General features: G+C 58.3%; 1 protein-coding gene across 4 annotated transcripts in view; it reads left to right on the forward strand.

Moving 5' to 3' along the window:
* VAV2 (vav guanine nucleotide exchange factor 2) overlaps nucleotides 1-19,012 on the forward strand; it is a 190,081-nt gene that overhangs the window by 96,002 nt on the left and 75,067 nt on the right. For all 4 annotated transcript variants that reach the window (XM_070518422.1, XM_070518423.1, XM_070518424.1 and 1 more), the window contains exon 3: nucleotides 5,104-5,162. In XM_070518422.1, coding sequence (XP_070374523.1) covers nucleotides 5,104-5,162 — 59 coding nt within the window. The remainder of the gene's footprint in view (nucleotides 1-5,103; nucleotides 5,163-19,012) is intronic.

The raw sequence follows: 19,012 nt of genomic DNA on the forward strand, positions 1-19,012 counted from the left end.
GAGCATTCTTAAAGCCACTCTGTGACTTAAGTGCATCCTATAAACTCTGAGCTGCAGCTTTTCTTAACTGTGAAATGTGAAGAGGCAGCTCAGAGCCTGGTTGTGAAGGTCAGGTGTGATGCCAGCCCCAGAAGAGCTTGGACAAAGCTGGATGTGGCCCATAAAGGGCGCCATTTGTCTGGGATTCCTGAGGTGAGCCAGAGTGCCAATGGGCGTCCTCAGCAGAAGGCACAGCCAACCAGGGTGTGTTCTTGTGGACGTGGCGTCCACGTGGCGCCTCTGGACCATGACCTCTACCCACCCTGTTGGGGAAGGGGGGAGTGTGGAGGCTGAAAGACATTTTGCCATGGACGCCCCCCCGCCAGGATGCAATGGGGGTGGTGACAGAAAGTCCTCCTCTCAGAGCCACCGCTGACTGTATGAGCTTGAGCCAGTCCCCGAGTCACCAGGCCTGTAAAATGGGGGAGCAGTCTCAGGCCAGCTCATCTCGTGGGAGGGACCCTCCTGGGGCTGTTGGCGATCTGAGAGAGCGTCTGTGGAGGGACAAAGTGTCCCTGTACCTGATTCACACTCTGTTACATCCTCATCACGAGGCATAGTGCCTGTGCTTAGTAGGGCGCATTAAACATTTGATGAGTAAGTCAGAGAAGCTTAAATCATTCATCTCCTCTACACTGAAACAAGTTTCATGAAACTAAACTTAATTTACTGCTCTTCTCCCGTATTTTCTGTCCTGTCCTAGCCCATCTCATACCTTGCCACCCCTTCCCATCAAATCCTACTTCTTTAAGAAAGTGCTGTTAGGAGGCTTCAGCTGAGTTTATGCCCGTGGGTCAGCACTTGCCGTGTGCAAACCCCTGCTCCTGGGGAGGGAGGAGCTGAGTCGTCACCTGAGTCTCACCCTCGAGGGCAGGAGGTTGGCTGACGTGGCTGGGCCTCCTGCGACTGAGGCCCTGAGCGCAGGAGGGCTGGACAAACCCCACAAGCCCAGAGCTTGCCCCACCACCCCGGCTCCCGGTCGTGCCTGCGAGGCAGCCGTTCCGGGCAGCTTTCAGCAGAGGGGCCACAAGACGGCTCCGGAGCTGCCCAGAGGCCTCGGGACACCCTCCCTACCTCCCCAGGGGACCCCCGAGTGACCCTGCTTTTTAAAGTCAAAGGGCTTCTCTCTCCATCTCTTCCTCTGCCTGTGGTCTCGCTCGCTCTGCTTTCCCAGCGTTTGTCCTGATCTCCTCTTTTTGAAGCTGTACAGCCACGTAAGCCTTTAGCCTTGAACCAGGCGCTTTGCTCTGTTGTTCCCTCCAAGCGAGGCGGGGGAAGAGGCCACCCTGACTCACCGCCCGCTCTCCTCACTCCCGTGGTCGTGCAAGCCGTTCGTGAGCACCTGCTGTGGGCCGGGCGCTAAGTCACGTTCTGCTGACGTCCCGTGGGTGACAGTCCTCTTCCCGGTCACAGGGGAGCACGTGGGGCTCGGGGAGGGGGAGCGGTTGGCCCAGGGTGTGGCAGATCTGAACCCAGGACGGTCGGGGCTCGTCCCCTCAGCAGACCCTCTGGCTGCAGCCCAGACCCTCTCCAGTCCCCCACCACCCCACAGCCACCGTGCCTGCTGTGCTGGGGCCCGGACGGGAGGAGCCGCTGGAGCAGGGTCCACACAGCACTGTGCCCGGGGCAGGCTCGGGCGGCAGGGCTGGGACACCCTGATCGCTGGCTCCGTCCAGCATGAGAGGGATGAAGTCCCTCGGAAAGGGGACTGCTGCGGGAACCCTGGAAAGTTTCCGTGGCACAAAGAGGGACTTTGAACGTGGACAAGATGGTCGAGCATGAGGGGATGCTGGTTGCTCTGTCTCGCTCCCGTCTCCTGGTGTCTGTCCCCGCCTCTGGAGTGGGCTGCATCCCAGAGCTCCCCCAATGAGTGTGAGGAAGCTGATCGGCCCCTGGGTCCAGGTGCCTGTCGGCCCCAAGTATAGACCTGGTGGCGAGTCGTGGGGTCAGAGCAGTCTGTGGCTGGGTGGGGACGGAGCCGAGAGCGCACACCTGGTCCAGACCCCAGACCTCGCCCTCCTGCCCTGTCACATCTACCCCTTGTTCCTTCACCAAGTGTTGAAGGAGTCCGAAATATTAAAGGTCATGTCGGGGTGGGGGGCGGACACAGGTGACCAGCACAGACAGCCACTGCTCTAGGGAGCTGGTGGGGCGTGTGGCTCCTCCCAGCAGGACTGGTCCTCCCGGGGGCGCCCCTTTCTCCCGTGTTACTCCTGCGCGGACCCCGGCGCACACACTCCTTGGCTCACCCGGGGCTGAGGATCTGCGGGTGCAGGAGGAGCAGCTCGTGGATCTCGGAGCCCAAGGCCTGAGCTGGTCCCTGTGAAGGGAGGGGGAGGAGCAGGTGTGTGTGTTCATTTCACTCATTAGCCAGGCCTCTGGGGACAAGTGGAGAGAGAAGCTGGGAAAACGTCATCCTTTGACATGTACCTTTCAGAAGCGTTGGCAGGGGCCGTGGGCGGGGGGCTTTTGGTTGTTCCCTGACAGTGACAAGGGGTGAGGCCCCTGGGGAATCCCAGCTGCTCCATCCTGGGGATGGGCAGAGGCACCGTGGGGAGCCCCGGCAGGGGGATGCGCCGGCTCCCTAACCTTTAAGGCGGGGCCACCACTGCCCTCCTCTGACCTCATGGCCATCAGGGGTCCCCCGTCTGCTCCCAGCAGCCCCTGCCCTGGGCCTCGGGTCACTGGAGTGGGGCTCCCCGTGATGGGCCCTGAGATTTCCCTTTCCTGCCCAGATGTCAGCCACGAAGCACGTGGTCGGGTGGAGCGAGGGCTGGGGCGCCTCTGGCAGAGCTGGCACATTTAACCTCATTTAAATAGCCGCCCCTGTCCGGTGTCAGGAACTCAGAGCTGAGCCCCTGACAAACTGCTAGTGACAGATTCCAGCCTGGAGCGAAGCGGCTGCCAGCTCAGGGCTGCGGCTGCCGTGGTCGTAGCGGCTGGAGAAGCCTTCTGTCCTCTGGGACCACGGACACGTGGCCACGTCAGAGACCCGTCTCCTGGCCTTGGTCACTCACCTGTGGTGGCTCCTCTGTGTGGGCTCCGCCTTACAAAGCTCGGCCTTTGCATTAACTTCAGGTGGGCAGACGGGTTTCGTCTCCCAGGCCGATGCTGACCGACCCTGAGTGCTCCGTGCAGACTCTGCGAGGAGGATCCTGAGCCTGAGTCTGAATCAGTGGGGAGGAGTGTGGCAGTCGATTAGCAATGTCTGCCAAGGAAGGCATAGGAGAGGGGTGGCGTGTGTGCCCTACAGTTGCCAAACCCTTCAACCTCTAACGTTTCCAGCCTTCCATCAACTAACTCTAAGGACGTACAGCAATATTGCTTTAATTTTCGTTCTCCCTAAATATTTAGAGCTCTTAAAAGCCAAGAACAACAGTCGAGGCCAAGTTGCTCATTGTTTGTGAAAGGTCCCTTGTAGCACACAAGTGTGGGCGCCCCGGCTGGGCCAGCCACATAATAAGCCAGTTGAGTCTTGTCTGGGGAAACACAGAGGACCCTAGTCATTCCTCGGACTCATAACTTCCATGAGTCCTGGCGTCTGAAATAGAACCGCCTCTCGGAAGGCGGCACACGGCACTCGGCTCATGGGCCCGATCTGCCGTCTCGCCCGGCTAGAAAGGACCCTTCTGTGCGGGTTGCGGTTTTCCCCTCCCTTTTAAAATATCGCTGCTAGAAGGAGAACAGAGTAAAAGGAAATCTGAGGGGTGTGTCCCAGTCGGGGGGTTTTGGGCAAGTGGCCTAGCCTCAGGTTTCCTGTCTCTCAAATGTGCGTGGCAGGACCTGCCTTGTGGGGTGTGAGGATCCACCAGGACGACTGGGCTCAGTTTCTGAGACAGCCGGCACCCCACAGGGGGTGTCTGTGTATTTAGCAAGTGATCATCATGGGTCACGGTCACATTCCTTTTCCCCAGGCACACACAGACGCAATGCACACACTTCAACTTGCATGCACTTTTATGCACATGCATGCACACACAAGCACACATGATCTCAGAATCACGCATGTGCACACACCCACTTGCACACACATGCTCACGCGTGCACACACACAGATGAATGCATGCACACTCACACAATGAGGTCTCAAAGTCTAGGCTGGCATCTCCCTCCTCAGTGCGTGATGTCTGGCACAGCAGCTGTCCCATAAATCCTGTAACGAATTGTGTGAGCAGCTTCCTGTCGTGCCTGTGTGTGTTATCCTCTGTGCTCTGTGGTCCACGGCCTCCCCCTCCCTGCCTCAGTTTCCCCATCGTCATCTGCAGAGCCTCATGCCTGCTTGCTGCCTGTTGTTTTGAAGATCTATGCAATAACTGTGTTGGGGTTTTAAGGCTGGGAGACAAGCGGGTTGTGTGTCTGGAAGAGACTGGCCAGAACACAGGGCTGGACCATGCCCTGGCCTGCTCTGTGACTTTGGGCAAGTCAGTTGACCTCTCTGGCCCTCATTTCCCCATCTCTGAAATGGATCAGCACTACCGTGAACATGAGTTGTTACTAATCATATAACTTCCAGCAGCATGAAAAGAGCACTTTGTGTGGGTGGGTTTTTTTTTTTTTTTTTTGCAAGGAAGATTTGCCCTGAGCTAACATCCAAACACTGGATCCCGGGCCACCAAAGTGGAGTATGCCAAACATAACCACTGCACCACGTGGCCGGCCCTGGAATGAGCACTTTGCAAGCGTGGTCTCCATTAAGACACCCAGCAGCCCTGACAGAGCAGGCCCTTACCTGGGTGAGAATGATGCTCAGCGATCAGTCAGGAGCTGGTGCCAGGGGCAGCAGGGCGGGGACGACAGCCGAGCCCTTCTCCTCTCTGAGGCCCTGTGCCCGTGCGTCAGCCCTCAGCAAATATTCATGCACCAAAACGACACGTTTTGCATGATAAATACAAACTAGGGACCTAGCCTACAAAATCTTATGCTGTGTTTTTTAAAAATTTTTTTATCACGGTAAAATGTGCTTAGTGAACAGTTCTCTCCGTCTACAAAACAGTTCATTACCATTTTATGATGACTTTCTGGTTTCTTGTGAAATTACAGAGCGTCTCTCTCATCTTCCCCCAGGTCATCTCTGCGGTGTCCAGACTCTCTCTGCACAATGTGGCGCAGAACAAAGGGATCAGGTGAGCTTTCTGGGGTGCAAAGTGCGGGCCCTGAGTCTGCCGGCCACCGGCATGCCTTGTCACAGACATGGGAGTTTTAAGCAGATTTCCTCTGCCTGGCTCTTTGTCGTGCATTTTCAGCGTGTTGGCGAGCTGCCTGTTGGTGGTGGCTGGAAGGGGCGGGGAGCCGGGGAGCCTTCCGTCCACACCAGGGAAACCTTGCAAGCCTGTTACTGATGGCTGCAAAATCTCTTTCCATTTACGTAATAAGATCAGCAAATTAATCCTTTCATAGATCGTTCCCACCTAAATACACTCTCCACCCCTCAGAGGCGGGGGCTTTGCCTCGAAGGATGTCGCTGGCATTTATTTGTTGTGTTGGGGCTGGAGCAGGCGGACCTGCCCTCGAGGGGCCTCAGGTCCCTTGGCAGGAGTCTCCGCTCTCGGGTGTAATTCTGCCTGCATCTCAGGGCTCAGCCTCAGGGAATCGGGTGACACCCGAGGTCTGGCTGCGCGTTTCTGACATGTGGATGGGGCACGCGGGAAGGGGGCGGCCCCAAGTGAGAACAGGTCATTGCAGATTCTGACCCATAGAGCAGAGGTCAGGGAGACATCTGAGGAGGGGCCAGGCTCCAGATCCTCCATGGGTGGGGCCGAGCTGCCCTTCCTCGATGTCCCTGGAGGACGTGGGCCAGTGGGGTGGGAATGAGAGGCTGGGGAGGGCAGGAAGAGCCCTGCCTGAGGGCGGAGTGGACGGGTGGGACACCTGGGTGCCAGTGAAACGTGAGGGTGATTGACCGTGGAGGTGGCTTCACCCTGGTGTGCCTGTGGGGCTCGCCGCATGCTTGTAGGCTGGGGTCCCAGGGCCATGGTGCCGGGTGCATCCAGGGCCCAGCTGTTTGCTCAGGTGCAGAGAGTCACCGGAACAGATACAAATGTCGGGGGACCACCGGGACTTCTTTTGCTGTTGGGTTCTCAGAGGACTTAGAAATTCTTTTGAGTTAGGGATTTTGTTTTTTGGTTTTTTTCTGAGGAAGATTAGCCCTGAGCTAACATCTGCTGCCAATCCTCCTCTTTTTGCTGAGGAAGACTGGCCCTGAGCTAACATCCGTGCCCATCTTCCTCCACTTTATATGTGGGACGCCTACGACAGCATGGCTTGACAAGCGGTACGTAGGTCCACACCTGGGATCCAAACCGGCGAACCCAGGGCTGCCAAAGTGGAACGTGTGAACTTAACCACTGTGCCACCGGGCTGTTCCTGGCTTTTTGTTTTTAATGTCAGACGTAGGATAGGCTGTTTAAAAATGTTAAAAATGTTAGACTACATAGTAAGCGCATACAAAAGAATATTTATGACACGTTTAGGGTAGAAAGAATAACAATAAGACAAAACCCCTGTACCCACCGTGCAGCTCATGTTCGTTCTAGAATATTCCTAAGAGCTTTGAGGCCCCCAGTCGCACGGGCTGTTTTCAGTGTAGATTTTGTGAGGTCTGTCATAGGGACGGTTTAAAATGTTTGATTAAAAAAAGTGTCTCGTTTCTGGATACAAAGACAGTCCAGAGACACCTCTGGACATATCTCGGGTTTGGTTCCAGACCACCACAGTAAAGCGAATATCGCAGTAAAGCGAGCCACGTGACGCTTTTGGTTTCCTAGTGCCTGTGAAAGTTATGCTTAGGGGCTGGCCTGGTGGTGTAGTGGTTAAGTTCTTGCACTCTGCTTCAGCAGCCTGGGGTTCTCGGGTTCAGATCCCAGGCGCAGACCCAACACTGCTCATCAAGCCATGCTGTGTCGGCCTTCCGCATAAAATAGGGGAAGATGGGCACAGGTGTTAGCTCAGCGACAATCTTCCTCACCAAAAAAAAAAAGTTATGTTTATACTATACTGTAGTCTATTAAATGTGCAATAGCATTATGTCTAAAAAAACCAATGTACATGCCTTAATTAAAAAATACTTCATTGCTGAGAAATGCTAACTGTCATCTGAGCCCTAGCGAGTCATAATCCTTTTGCTGGTCGAGGGCCTTGTGGAAAACGCAGTTTCTTCGAGGTGCAGTAGAGCGGGGGACCTGTGCGTGGTTTTGGTTTTGGTTTCTTTCAGAAACGGTTCTGTCCGTTCCCCCGCCAGCCCGTGACGACACGTGTGTGGCTGTGCCTTCTGCGTCTTTTCGGCAGCTCTTTCATCCTCATGCATGTCTGCGCATCTGCGTGGGCAGGAATGGAGTTTGAGCAGCAGGAGTCAGTCGTTTTGTTGCTCTTTCACGTAACGCTAGAGTGCAGTTGCTTTTCTAAATCCATCAAACTTTCTCTCCAAACCAGCGCCTGGTGCTGGGGGCCCAGCTGTGCTCCTGGGGTGGACGAGCCCGTCTGGCTTTGTGCTGTCCGCGGTCCCACTGTGGCCTCAGCACGGTCCTCGGAGGTGTCCAGGCTCTCCATGCCCCTGCGGTCTCGAGGCCAAGGCCGTTTCCGCCCCCTCCCCACGCAGGCTCTGAGAGCCGCGGTTTCCCTGGGGGACAGCTGGCAGAGGGACCCTGTTGATGGCCTAGAGGGCAGTGAAGAACATGGGAGCTGGTCCTGCCTCTGTCCCAGTGTGTGTCCTGCCCTCCGATTCGTGTGGAGACTCCTTGAGAACGGGGTGATGCCCTCCCTCCTGGCCTTCTTGCCCTGTCCCCCCATCTCCACTGGCCCCTCCAGCCCGATGGCCCGAGCTGCTCCACAATGCAGGTGCTTCCCAAGCCGCTCCTGTCCTGGGCAGGCAGAAGCTACCAGTCACCCTCACGGGGCAGAGAGAGCGGAGACACACCCTCTTCTCTCTCTTCTCCGGGAACCACCTGGGCAGTGCCAGGGTCCCTCGGGGGGAAAGAGGACCCCGGCTCAGAAGGCTGCCACCCCATCGGGAGACGGGGAGCTGAGAGGGGTGAGGCCTGGGCTGCGGGAGTGGGTGAGACGCAGATCCAAACCCTGCGTCTCTGAGAGCCATGGGCCTTGTGCGGAGGCTGCCTCCTGGTCCCTGTGAGCCGTGGGCCCTGTGCCGAGGCTGCCCCCAGTCCCTGTGAGCTGTGGGCCTCGTGCGGAGGCTGCCCCCTGGTCCCTATGAGCCGTGGGCCCTGTGCCGAGGCTGCCCCCGGTCCCTGTGAGCCGTGGGCCCTGTGCCGAGGCTGCCCCCAGTCCCTGTGAGCCGTGGGCCTCGTGCGGAGGCTGCCCCCTGGTCCCTATGAGCCGTGGGCCCTGTGCCGAGGCTGCCCCCGGTCCCTGTGAGCCGTGGGCCTTGTGCAGAGGCTGCCCCCTGGTCCCTGTGAGCCGTGGGCCTTGTGCGGAGGCTGCCCCCTGGTCCCTGTGAGCCGTGGGCCTTGTGCAGAGGCTGCCCCCTGGTCCCTGTGAGCCGTGGGCCTTGTGCGGAGGCTGCCCCCTGGTCCCTGTGAGCCGTGGGCCTTGTGTGGAGGCTGCCCTCTGAGTCCCTGGGGACATGGGTGCGGTGGGATGGACGCAGGGGCGTCTCAGGATTGTTGAGATGAGGTGTGTAAGTCCTTTAGCTCAGTGCTGGCCCAGAGAAGGGCTCCGTAGATATTAAAGTTTGTTTTAATAACATAACAGGGTGTGATGGGGTCCCCAAGACCACGCTCAGGTTTGACAGTTGGCTGGAAGGACTCTCGGAACGCAGCAAGGCCGTTAGACTCACGGCTACGGTTTATTGCAGTGAAAGGATACAGGGTCAAACTGGCGAATAGGAAAGGCACCTGGGCAGGTCCTGGAGAGACCGGCACTTCCAGTCGCCCCCTCCCAGCGGAGGCCTGTGGACGGCGCGCAGCTCTCCCAGAACCACGTGGGACAACACACGAGGGGGGTCGCCAACCAGGGAAGCCCCCGGAGCTTTGTGTCCAGTATGCTGAGTATCGGTCATGTAGACACAGCTGAGCCCCTGTGCGGGCTGACCCTAGCCTCCAGCCTCTGCAGAGGTCGAGCCCAAGGCTCCCCGTAAATCCCGTCACCAGCAGAGACTCGCTGGCGTGGCCCAGGGCTCCAGGGAACAAAGACACTGCTGTCTGGCAGGACTCCCCAGGGCTGGAATTCCCTCCCCAGAGCTGGGCCAGGGCCAGACCAGGGTGTGGGCGCCCCAGGTCTGCTGAGTCAAGCCTCCGCTGCCCACGGGAAGAGGAGGAAGTGGGGAAACGGGGGTAGGGGATGTTTGTAGACGAGGGGAGGGGCCTCGGGATCCGGAGGGGCACCTGTACAGAAGGAACTGCCCTCTCACTGCATCTCCTCGCCCGTCAGTGTTTTTCCTTCTGTGCCCTCTCCTCCACGCTGCATGTCCCCCTCTTTGTCTGAGCCCCAATCCAGAGCTTTTCCGAGGTCTTTTCCCTCCGCAGGCGCTCTGCAGATGGGGACAGCACCTCTGTCACTCCACACAGCTCACCCCACGAGCCCAGGGGCCGGGCAGCGAGCTCTGGCTGCCCATGCAGTACCGCGAGTGAACACTCTCCCCCGTCCCCCGTGCAGGCCGAGAGGTTCCGCAGGCGGTTGAACATGTGGGGACCACCAGGACCTTACAAAACATGAACCCGGCTCTCCGTCTAAGGGTGTGTTGTGTTATGGATCAGCAAAAGGTGTTGGTTAGCTAAGCCCATTCATCTTTTGAAAATGCAGATGAGCCCACAGCCCTGCGGAATCTCTTCCTTGTTTCTTCCGTGGCTGGATCGGAGCCCAACATATTCCTTTAAAAATGATCATTTTCACAACCCTTGCACTTTGCATAATGAGCTGATTTTCCATAAAAGCCCCAATTATACTTCTCAAAGGCTGATGAATAGGAGACATAATCTAGGATTTGCACCCTGGTGCCAGCTGGGAGATCAGAAGTGCGGTGGGGGGAGTTCCACGGTGAGTGACCCACCTCAGCGTGTGGGGATGCCAGGTTGAAGGTGTCCTGCTTTGGGATCATCCCAGCTCCGAATGGCTGGGAGGGAAGAGATGGCGAAGGGTGAGACTCTCTGACTGACACTGGAAGGTGGGGGCGGGGAGCCCTCAGCTGTGCAGGCTCCTCTGTCAGCCACCTGCTTTCCCAGTGACCTTAGGCAGGTGTGCTCTCGGAGCCTCTGTCTCTTCTTCTATAGACTGGGAAAGTTCACTCTGCCACATAAGGCTGCTGTGAGGCTGTACTCTGTGCAGCGTGACTAGTGTGGCCCCTGACACTCAGTGGATGCCCACGGGCCGCTGGCTGGGGCAGTGAGCTGAAAGGAGGCTCCCCGAAAGTCACATCCACCTCCTCTCTCCTGGACCCTCTGTGGATGTAAGTGGGTTTTATAGATGCAATTTGCAGAATTTGTAACTACAAGAGGGAGGCAGGAGGATCAGAGTCAGGGAAAGGAGACGTGATGACAGAGCAGAGGCTGGAGTGATGCGGCCGCAGGAGGCGGGTGGTCTTAGAAGCTGGAAAGGCGAGGAGCAGATTGTCTCCTGGAGCTCTGGAAGGAGCCAGCCCTGTGGACACCTTGATTTGAGCCCATAAGACTCATTTCAGACTTCTGACCTCCAGAGCTGCAAGGTGATAAATCCGTGTTGTTTGAGGCAATGGTGACAGCAGCAGTAGGAGTGAACGCAGGTGACATCCGCACAGGGTCCTTTGGATTCAAAGAGAGGCTGTCATGGAGCCCCAGGCATGTGGCACGTCCCATCGTGGGGTGGGCTCTGGGTCCTCCCCGGGCTGAGTGCTCCTGGGGGCAGGGGCCAGCTTCCGTCTTTGATTCCCAATCCTGGCCCAGCCCGGCCGTCCTCTCTCCTGCTCTCTGACTTTTCATTTAATTGAAGTGAAATTCACGTAACGTAGATTTAACCCTTTTAAAGTGTGCGATTCAGTGGCACTTAGCACACTCGCAGTGTTGTGTAACCACCACCCCTCTCTAGAGCCACAGCATTTCCACACCCCAAGAGGAAACCCCGCGTCCATTGGGTAGTCTCTCCCCGTCCCCCGCCCTCTCGCCCTGGAGACCGTCAGGCAGCTTTCTGTCTACGGACTGGCCTGATCTGAACATTTCATACAAGCAGGACCATACACTGTGTGGGCTTCTGTGTGGCTTCTTTCCCTTAGCGTGATGTTTTCAGGGTTCACCTGTGTTGTGGCGTGTGTCACGGCTGCATGCCTTTGTGGCTGGCGAGCATCCCATTGTACGTGTGGACCACGGTCCTTGCCCATTCGTCTGTGGATGGACGCTTAGATTGTTTCCACCCTGTGGCTGTTGGGAGTCATACTGTAGTGAACATTCGTGTACCCGTATTTGTTTGAATACCTCGTTTGAATTCTTTTGGTTGCCTTCTGACATTTTGGTTATTTTCTGCCCTAAAAAAACACAAAAGTAGACACATCGATGAGACTGGCTCTCCCAGAAAATCGATCCCCAATCTCCTGGATGGGCTGGTGAGCGAAAGGCTGAGTCCTCCCCCCGCCCGCCCCCATGTCCACATCACAGAGGACGATTACGCGATGACTGTGTAATGGGCTCGCTCATCGACAGCTCTCCTTTGCTGGTGGCTGTCCTGGGCCACCTTGGGCTGAGCGGGTTTCCTGTTGCCTGGGAGAGAACCCGCTGGGAGGGCGCTGTTTCTGCCCCATCACGCGATGGGGAAGTTGTGGCTCAGAGAGGGGAGGGTCCTGCCAGGCCACCAGGTGGGAAGTGGCTGCTGCGGCTGGCCCTGCAGCCCCCTCACCACAGTAGCTCTTGCACATTTTTACCACCGCCAAATTCTGTTTTCTGTACTTAATTTGGGGTGCCTAGGGCTCCTCATGCTAGATCTTTTATTTTCTTCCAATCTGAGTGACCAGCCCCATTGGAGAGGGGCCGGCCCACAGTGGCTGCCTCAGCTGACCTCTTTCCCTGGGGCCCCGGCAGGCTGCAGGGTGGGTGGGTGGGCGGGGCAGGGGGCAGGGGGTGGGAAAGACTGGACGTCCCTCGGCCCCTGGCGAGCTGGAACTTCCCTTTTGAGTTTGAAGTGAATTCTCAGAATGTCACACACGCGTGTCCACATACAAGCCCCACAAAGCATTCTGGACCTGAGGGTGAACGCTCTCGTCTCGTGCTGCCTGCAGAGAGCCCGTCCTCCCGTCTCCCGTGTGTCGGGTTGCGGACAGGGAGCCGTCACCCCACATGCTCCTGTGGGTCAGAGACCCGAAGGCAGAGCAGCTCAGCAGTCAGTCAACCTTATTGCCCAACGGGCTCTCCAGATTCGGCCCCCAACGGCTCCACCTTCGCTCCTCCGGGGGCTGAGAGCTCCCTGGAGCCCATTCGGTGACGAGGAAAGTCCATCCAGATGGTTGGCGGTGTGCCCTTGACTTCCCACCCCCAGACCTTCTTGTGCCTTCCCAATCGCCTGAAGGTATGGGATCTCTCTGAAGCGAGACTTCTCAATCGGAGGGGCTGCAGGGGCTCTGGGGCTCCCGGCGCACTGTGCGTTGCTGGGGAGGAGACCACAACGTCCGTTCATTCTCACCAAGGTGAAGGTCTTATCGGCCGAGAAACCCCACCTCTTCTCAAGTCTTTCCTGTGTTTGCGGACGTCGGCCCTGGCTCCTGGAGTCCTCTTTCTGAGGCACCGTCCCCAGGTCTCTCTGTTGCCACCATCCAGGCTGGCAATGTCCCTTTCCCCACCTGTGCTGCCTGGTTAACTCCAGGTGATTGGACTTCCCACAAGAGAGGAACTTTGGACAGGAAGTGGTGGTTTATATGCTTAGCAGCTCATTCTGCCAGCAAGATGCTTTTAATCGCACTGTCTGGTGACATCCAACGTCCTGGCCACCTGTCCTCAGTGGATCTGCTGTGGGGGGACAAGCTGGGCCATGTGAACCCCCAGGCCCACCTGCTGCAGAGTCCATGACAGTGACCCACACTCGGGAGGAGAGGGCAGCCCTGGGGGAGAGGGGAGAGCCCAGGGCTGACCTCGGTGGCACCAAGGCCACGTCCTTTCTCATTGGCCACCAGGACGGAGCTCCTAGGTGGCACCGTGGAGGCCTCGAACCTTCTCCACTGTCCAGGGCCTGCAGCGTCCTTCCCTGGAAACCTGAGCCCCGGCCACCGTCTGTGAATGGGGTTGTCATTAGGACTGAGTGGAAGCGCCCCATGGTGAGCCCCACAGGGCAGTACTTGATGGCTGGGGGCCAGTTGACCTCCAGAGGCCAGCTCCACCCCCTACATTGGGAGGGTCCGTCCTCCCTCCCACCGCTGAACAGAATTCCCACGGAGTGCTTGTGTGTGCCTCTCCCTGCTGCCGCCATCGAGGGCACGAGAGCTGCCAGGAGACACACTTGTTCAAAAGTGTGTTAACTGGCCGCCTCTGGCCGGGTCGGCTGGGGCTCATTCATGCTGGAGGCGTCAGTCAAGAGATGCAGATGGCAGCCCGGCAGGAGGGGCACGGACAGCCAGCCGGAGCTCCCTCAGCAGGCGGTCTGCCGCGTCTTCCTTAAGAGACAAAACGCAGCTGAGTTTCTCTCCTTGCTGCACTCCCGGGTCCTTATAGTCGTGTCGGGGGGACTTGCCCGTGCTGTCAGTCTGCCCCCAGAGAACACTGCTCATCTCGTGGGTTGTTATTGTTTCCTCCCTTCCCTCGCTCGCACCCTCCCATCCACACACCCAGCTGCCTGCCTGTCCTTCTGTCCATCCAACCAACTATCTGTCCATCCATGTGTCCGTTCATCCACCCATCTATCCATCCATCATCTGTGCACTTAGACATCCACCCATCTATCTGTCTGTCTGTCCTTCCACCCCCTTATCCATCCATCCACCTGTCTGTCCACCCATTCTTCCACCCATCCATCATCTATTCACTTACGCATCCACCCATCCATTTGTCTGCCTGTCCGTCTGTCCTTCTACTCATCCACTCACCCATCTGTCTTTCTGTGCTTCCATCTGTCCACTGTCCTTCCGTCCATCCTCCCTATGCCCTCTGTCACATGAATGTCCGTTGGTCCGTGGCTGGTGTGGGGCTGTGAGGTGGTTAAGGTCACAGCCTCTGTCGTCTGGCAGTGATAACTACGTTAGGACCTGTCTGCCCCCCAGCGCAGAGTAGGCACTCAACAGTGTTTCATAACGGAGGGGGTGGACGAAGGAGTGAGCTGCTGACTTGGGTGGCGGTGGGACGCTGGGTCACTGTCCTCGTCCGCTGACCCTTGATGGCCTCACTGGTTAAACGGGGTCTCAGTTGTAACTCCCTGGGTTGTTGTAAGGATTTGAAAGACAACGTCTGTGTGTGTCAGCACAGCGCCTGGCATGCAGAGATCCAGAGCTGAGAGGCAGCAGGAGCCGCCTCTCAGTGCCTCAGTTTCCCCATGTGCTAGTGGGCTCTGAGAGTTAAAGCAGGCCGTGCGTGAGTTTCTGATCCCCGATTCCAGGGTGGAGGGAGAGTGGGCTCCGTCTGCTGGGGAGCTCGTCAGTGTGCGAGCCACAGAGCCCAGGGTCACGCTTGTGCCTGAGATGTCTTGAAGACGTTAGGGTGCTGTGCATCCGGGGGGGTGTGTCTGCTCTAATCTGCGGCTCACCAGCGTCATACCAGCACCCCGGCCTCCTCGGGGCAGCTCAGGGGCCCAGATTTGGAATCCTGGTGGGTGACATGTCACGGGTGCCCACATTAGTCCTTCCTCGCTGACAGATATCCCCGTGTCCAGACGAGAGAATCGCTGTTTGATGAAAATCCTGGAGCCTGAGCTGCCTCATGGGCCGAGAGGTAGTCTGCGCTGGGCAGCAGGACGGAGAGCAAAGGGGCGTTGAGGCCTGGCCTCGTCGCCATGACACTCGCAGACTCACAGGCTCCCTGAGCCCCCTTCCAGACTCTGCCTTGGTCTCATGGTCCAGAACATTTACGCGAGAAGGACCCTTCTTGCCCTCCTTTGGCACTGGGGGAAACTGAGGCCCAGAGGGCATCACTTTCCTGAGATCCCAATCAGGTCGTGACCGGGCCTGGGGAGTCAGCAGCCATACATTCATTCATTCATTCGTTCTGTTGGTACCTGATGGTGCCAGACCCCGGGCCGGGTGCTAGAACACTGTGGCACTGGTCCCTGTCAGGTGGGGAGATGGACATTGGACCCCTGGCCGTGGGCAGGTGAATGCAGCACAGCTGTACGCAGGGCAGGTGTGCAGGGTTGAGGGCCAACCTGAGACACTGGGTCCAGGCTGCTGTGATTTTCAGCAGCTTTCTGGGCTCTGAGGCTGTTTCTTGGTCTTGGAGAGGGAGGGTCACAGGGGCCTGATGGTCAGAGGCGGTGCTGAGAGCCTGGGGCCAGGGTGGAGCAGGGCCACCCCCAGCAGCCCGGAGCAGTGGTTTTCCAGGCGAGGAGGCCTGAGGCCGCTGCGTCCCAGCCCCTGGCTTTCCATGGCGCGCCCAGGCCAACTGGGTGGAGGGACTGAACGTGGCTTCAAGGAGATATGCCCCAACCTGTGCATGTGAGCTTGTTGGGAAAAGGGTCTTTGCGGATGTAATTAAATAAGATCCTGAGATGAGATCACCCCAATTGCCCAGATGGGCCTTAAATCCAGCGAAAAGTGTCCTTGTAGGAAACACATGGAGGAGAGACACAGGGAGATGAGGAGAGGCCGTGTGGACGTGGGGCAGAGACTGGAGTGATGCAGCTGTAAGCTGAGGAGCGCCTGCGGCCCCCAGGAGCTGGGAGAGGCAGGAGGGCTCCTCCCCAGAGCCTCACATGACCCTGTGACACCTGGGTTTGGGATTTCTGGCCTCCAGTATCAAGAATGAATTTTTGTTGTTTTCACCCATTGTGGGACTCTGTCAGTGGCAGCCCCAGGACCCTAACACAGCAGGGACGTGGGTTTTGCTGGGCATTGAGCTCTGGGCAGGGACCAGGTGGGGGCCCCTCAGGCTCTGGCATACCTGGTGCCCTTCCTGGAAGCTGATCGATGCCCCCATGAGCCCTACCCCAGTCCTTCTGCAGCCCCTGCCGCCCTCAGACCGGGCTGCCGAGGAAGAGTCTGGCGACTGGCAGGGAGCTTGGGGCTCCCAGGTCCCCTCCAGTTAGCAGGGACGGGAGGGAGGGCCTCCGAGGACAGTGGTCTTCTCGTTCTGCGGGCGCCCTGTACCAACAGCACTCAGTGCTGGGGGCGGGAAGCATGTCCCCGTGCGCCGGGGCCCGAGCCTTCTCAGAGCCTCTAGGGAGCAAGGGCGGCTTCACTCGGTAACAAGGAAAACAGTCAAAGGCAGCCTTTCCAGCAAATACCACCATGAAAAATTCATGGGGGCAGCTGCACGCCGCTGCTGGCTCGTTTGCAGAGAACGAGAGGAAAGTCTTGTCGTGTCTTGCAGTGGGGTTTATCCATATGCAGAAGGGATGTGAGCGCATTAAAAATGCCCCTGGAACAGAACGGGATGTCCCGGCATGCTCAGCACTGGGGCCTGTGGGCTGGGAGGCCAGTCGTCAGCAGGGCCCCCCAGCCCAGCTCTGGGGCAAGGTCATCCATGCTCACTGCGACCCTGAGCTCTGCTCCCAACTGTGGCCAGTAGGGAGGGACCTGCCGAAGTCTTAGCAAGAGGCTGCCGAACAAATGAATCAGAAACATCGTAAGATCCAGCGTCATTTGAAAGGGAGCTGTGTTCAGGTGCTTTGGGTCCATCTACTCATGTGCAGGGACAGCCCTCGGACCAGCCTGAGTCCCACTCATCTCGTCCTTGCAAGAGGGACAGACTTCTTACTATTTCTTATTGAATGGTCCAATTATTATTTAGCGTTAAAGGGCCTGTCCTCCGAATGTGCCCCTGTTGTCTTCACTGTGGTTCTCGTCTGCGCTGGCGGCTTCTGTCAGTCAGGACCGACCAGGTTCTGCAGTGGCAACAAATAGCCCCCTAGTCTCTGTGACTTAACAGCCACCAGCGTGTGCGTTGCCGTGTGCCGCTCCACGTTGCTTGCCCCGGGGCCAGGCTGACCGACAGCCTCTGGCTGGAACAGACTCTGTGCCGCCAGTGGAGCCAGGATGTTTGGTGACAGGAGTCCAACCTGCCACACTGCTTGATCCTCCTCACCCCTGGGAGTGGGGACTGTTGCCATTCCTATTTTACAGGGGAAGAACCTGAGGCTGGGAGGCTGGGGGACTCGCCCGAGGTCACGCGTTGAGGGGATGGTGGAGCTGACCTCAAACACAAGCCGGCGCGGTGACGTGTGGCCCTCGGCAGGGGAGCCCGAGTGAGCCCGCAGCCGGCCTGTCGCCCACAGCCGTCTCCCTCACCTCCTGCTTGTCCCGCAGAGATACAGGCTCCCCACTCAGGTGGGCTGCCCCACCACCACGCGGCCGTGTTGTTACGCAGCGCGGAGCAGCCTTTTGACGGGAGAGAAAGGAACGTCGGAAGTGACCGTCTGGCTTTTTTCATTACCCTCCTCTTCTCTGTTTGTTCTGATCTCTCGCTCTTTAATTCTTATTCATTCATTTATTTAATTTTTAGTTATTTGTAACACTCATGAGCCCACCAGTCAACGCAAGAACTAGAACATTCCACCTGTGCCCTCCTTGGTCCTGGCCCCCGGCGGCCCCATCAGGAAGGAGCCGCCGTCCTGACGTGAGGTTCTCTGTCTCCTGGCCGTTGTAGAATTAATTTCCTTGTAGTTCGTGTGTAGTTTTGTCTAGTCTTCATTGTTTTGGACCTTTGATAAAGGACCGATCAGGTGTCAGTGGCTGTTTCCGCTCACTGTCGTGTGGTGAGCGCAGCTCGTGGTGTGTGGTTCTATGTCCTGGGCAGCGCGGTTGGCCCTTCTGGAGCTGCTGTCCCTTCTTGTCCCCCTCCTGTTCCTGTCCCCCCATACAGCAGAGCGACCTCTCCTGGGGCTGAGCACTTCCCGTGGTCAGCTCACTGATGCTCACCTGGACCCTGGAGGCTGGGATCTCAGCCTCACTTTGCAGAGCAGGAGGCTGAGGCCCCGAGAGGGCACCTCTTGCCCAGGGTCACCCAGCCGGTCGGTGGTGGAACTGGGACTCCGCCCCACAGTCCTCAGCGGGGAGTCAGCTGGGAGTCAGGGATCCCAGGCCCAGCATGGACCCAGGCGCAGATCCGCTGCCCAGGGCGTCTCCGGGCCCTTCCAGCCTCAGTTCCTGGCAGGGCTGGCGTCCGGGGGCTGGGAAAACTGGCCTTGGGCCTCACCTGCTGACCCTGTAGGCAGCTGAGGCTCCATCTCCCCTTTGGGGTCCCTGGTAGGGAGACTGAGGCAGGCACTGAGCCCACCCGGCGCTGGAGCTGCTCACAGTGGAGGTGCTGATCTGGCTTTGGCCTGGTCCCCAGGGGCTGGGTGGTTCAGAAAGCTGGGTTTTCTGCCATTTGGTGAATTCTGTTCTTGGACTCTCCCTTCCTTGAGCCATCATGGGGCCCTGCACATCACTCCAGCTTGGAAATCTGGCCAGTGGTCCGGGAGCGGGGTTTGGATGGATGGGTGTCCAGCCACGCCCCTCCCAGGAGGGCAGCCGTGCAGCACCAGTGGTTCTGATTAAAGCTGAGGCTGGAGCCCGGCCCTGAGGCTTGGCTGGGCCCTCAGCCCTACAGACTCCAAGGTGAGCCATCGCAGGCCTGGACACGGGCCCTCGCCCAGCCCAGCCCGCCCAGGCCGCCTTCAGACCCAGGGCTGGCGCCATCTAGCAGGGCTGAGGTCCAGTTCTCCACCCAGAGGTGGCCAGGCCAGACTCCCCTGGGGCATGGTGGGAGGGCTGCAGTCCTGCCCTTGTCCTCATCCATGTCCAGAGTGGCCGGTGCCAGAACATTCCGGCATGCAGCTCCCCGCTCTCATCCTGGCCCATCACTAGTTGTGTGCACCTACTGTGTGTCATCTTCTCCCAGGCCCTGGGCTCCAAGGGACAAGTGTGAGGGTGGGACGGCAGATGGAC

The sequence above is a fragment of the Equus asinus genome, chromosome 10, assembly GCF_041296235.1.
Source record: "Equus asinus isolate D_3611 breed Donkey chromosome 10, EquAss-T2T_v2, whole genome shotgun sequence".
NCBI lineage: Eukaryota > Metazoa > Chordata > Mammalia > Perissodactyla > Equidae > Equus > Equus asinus.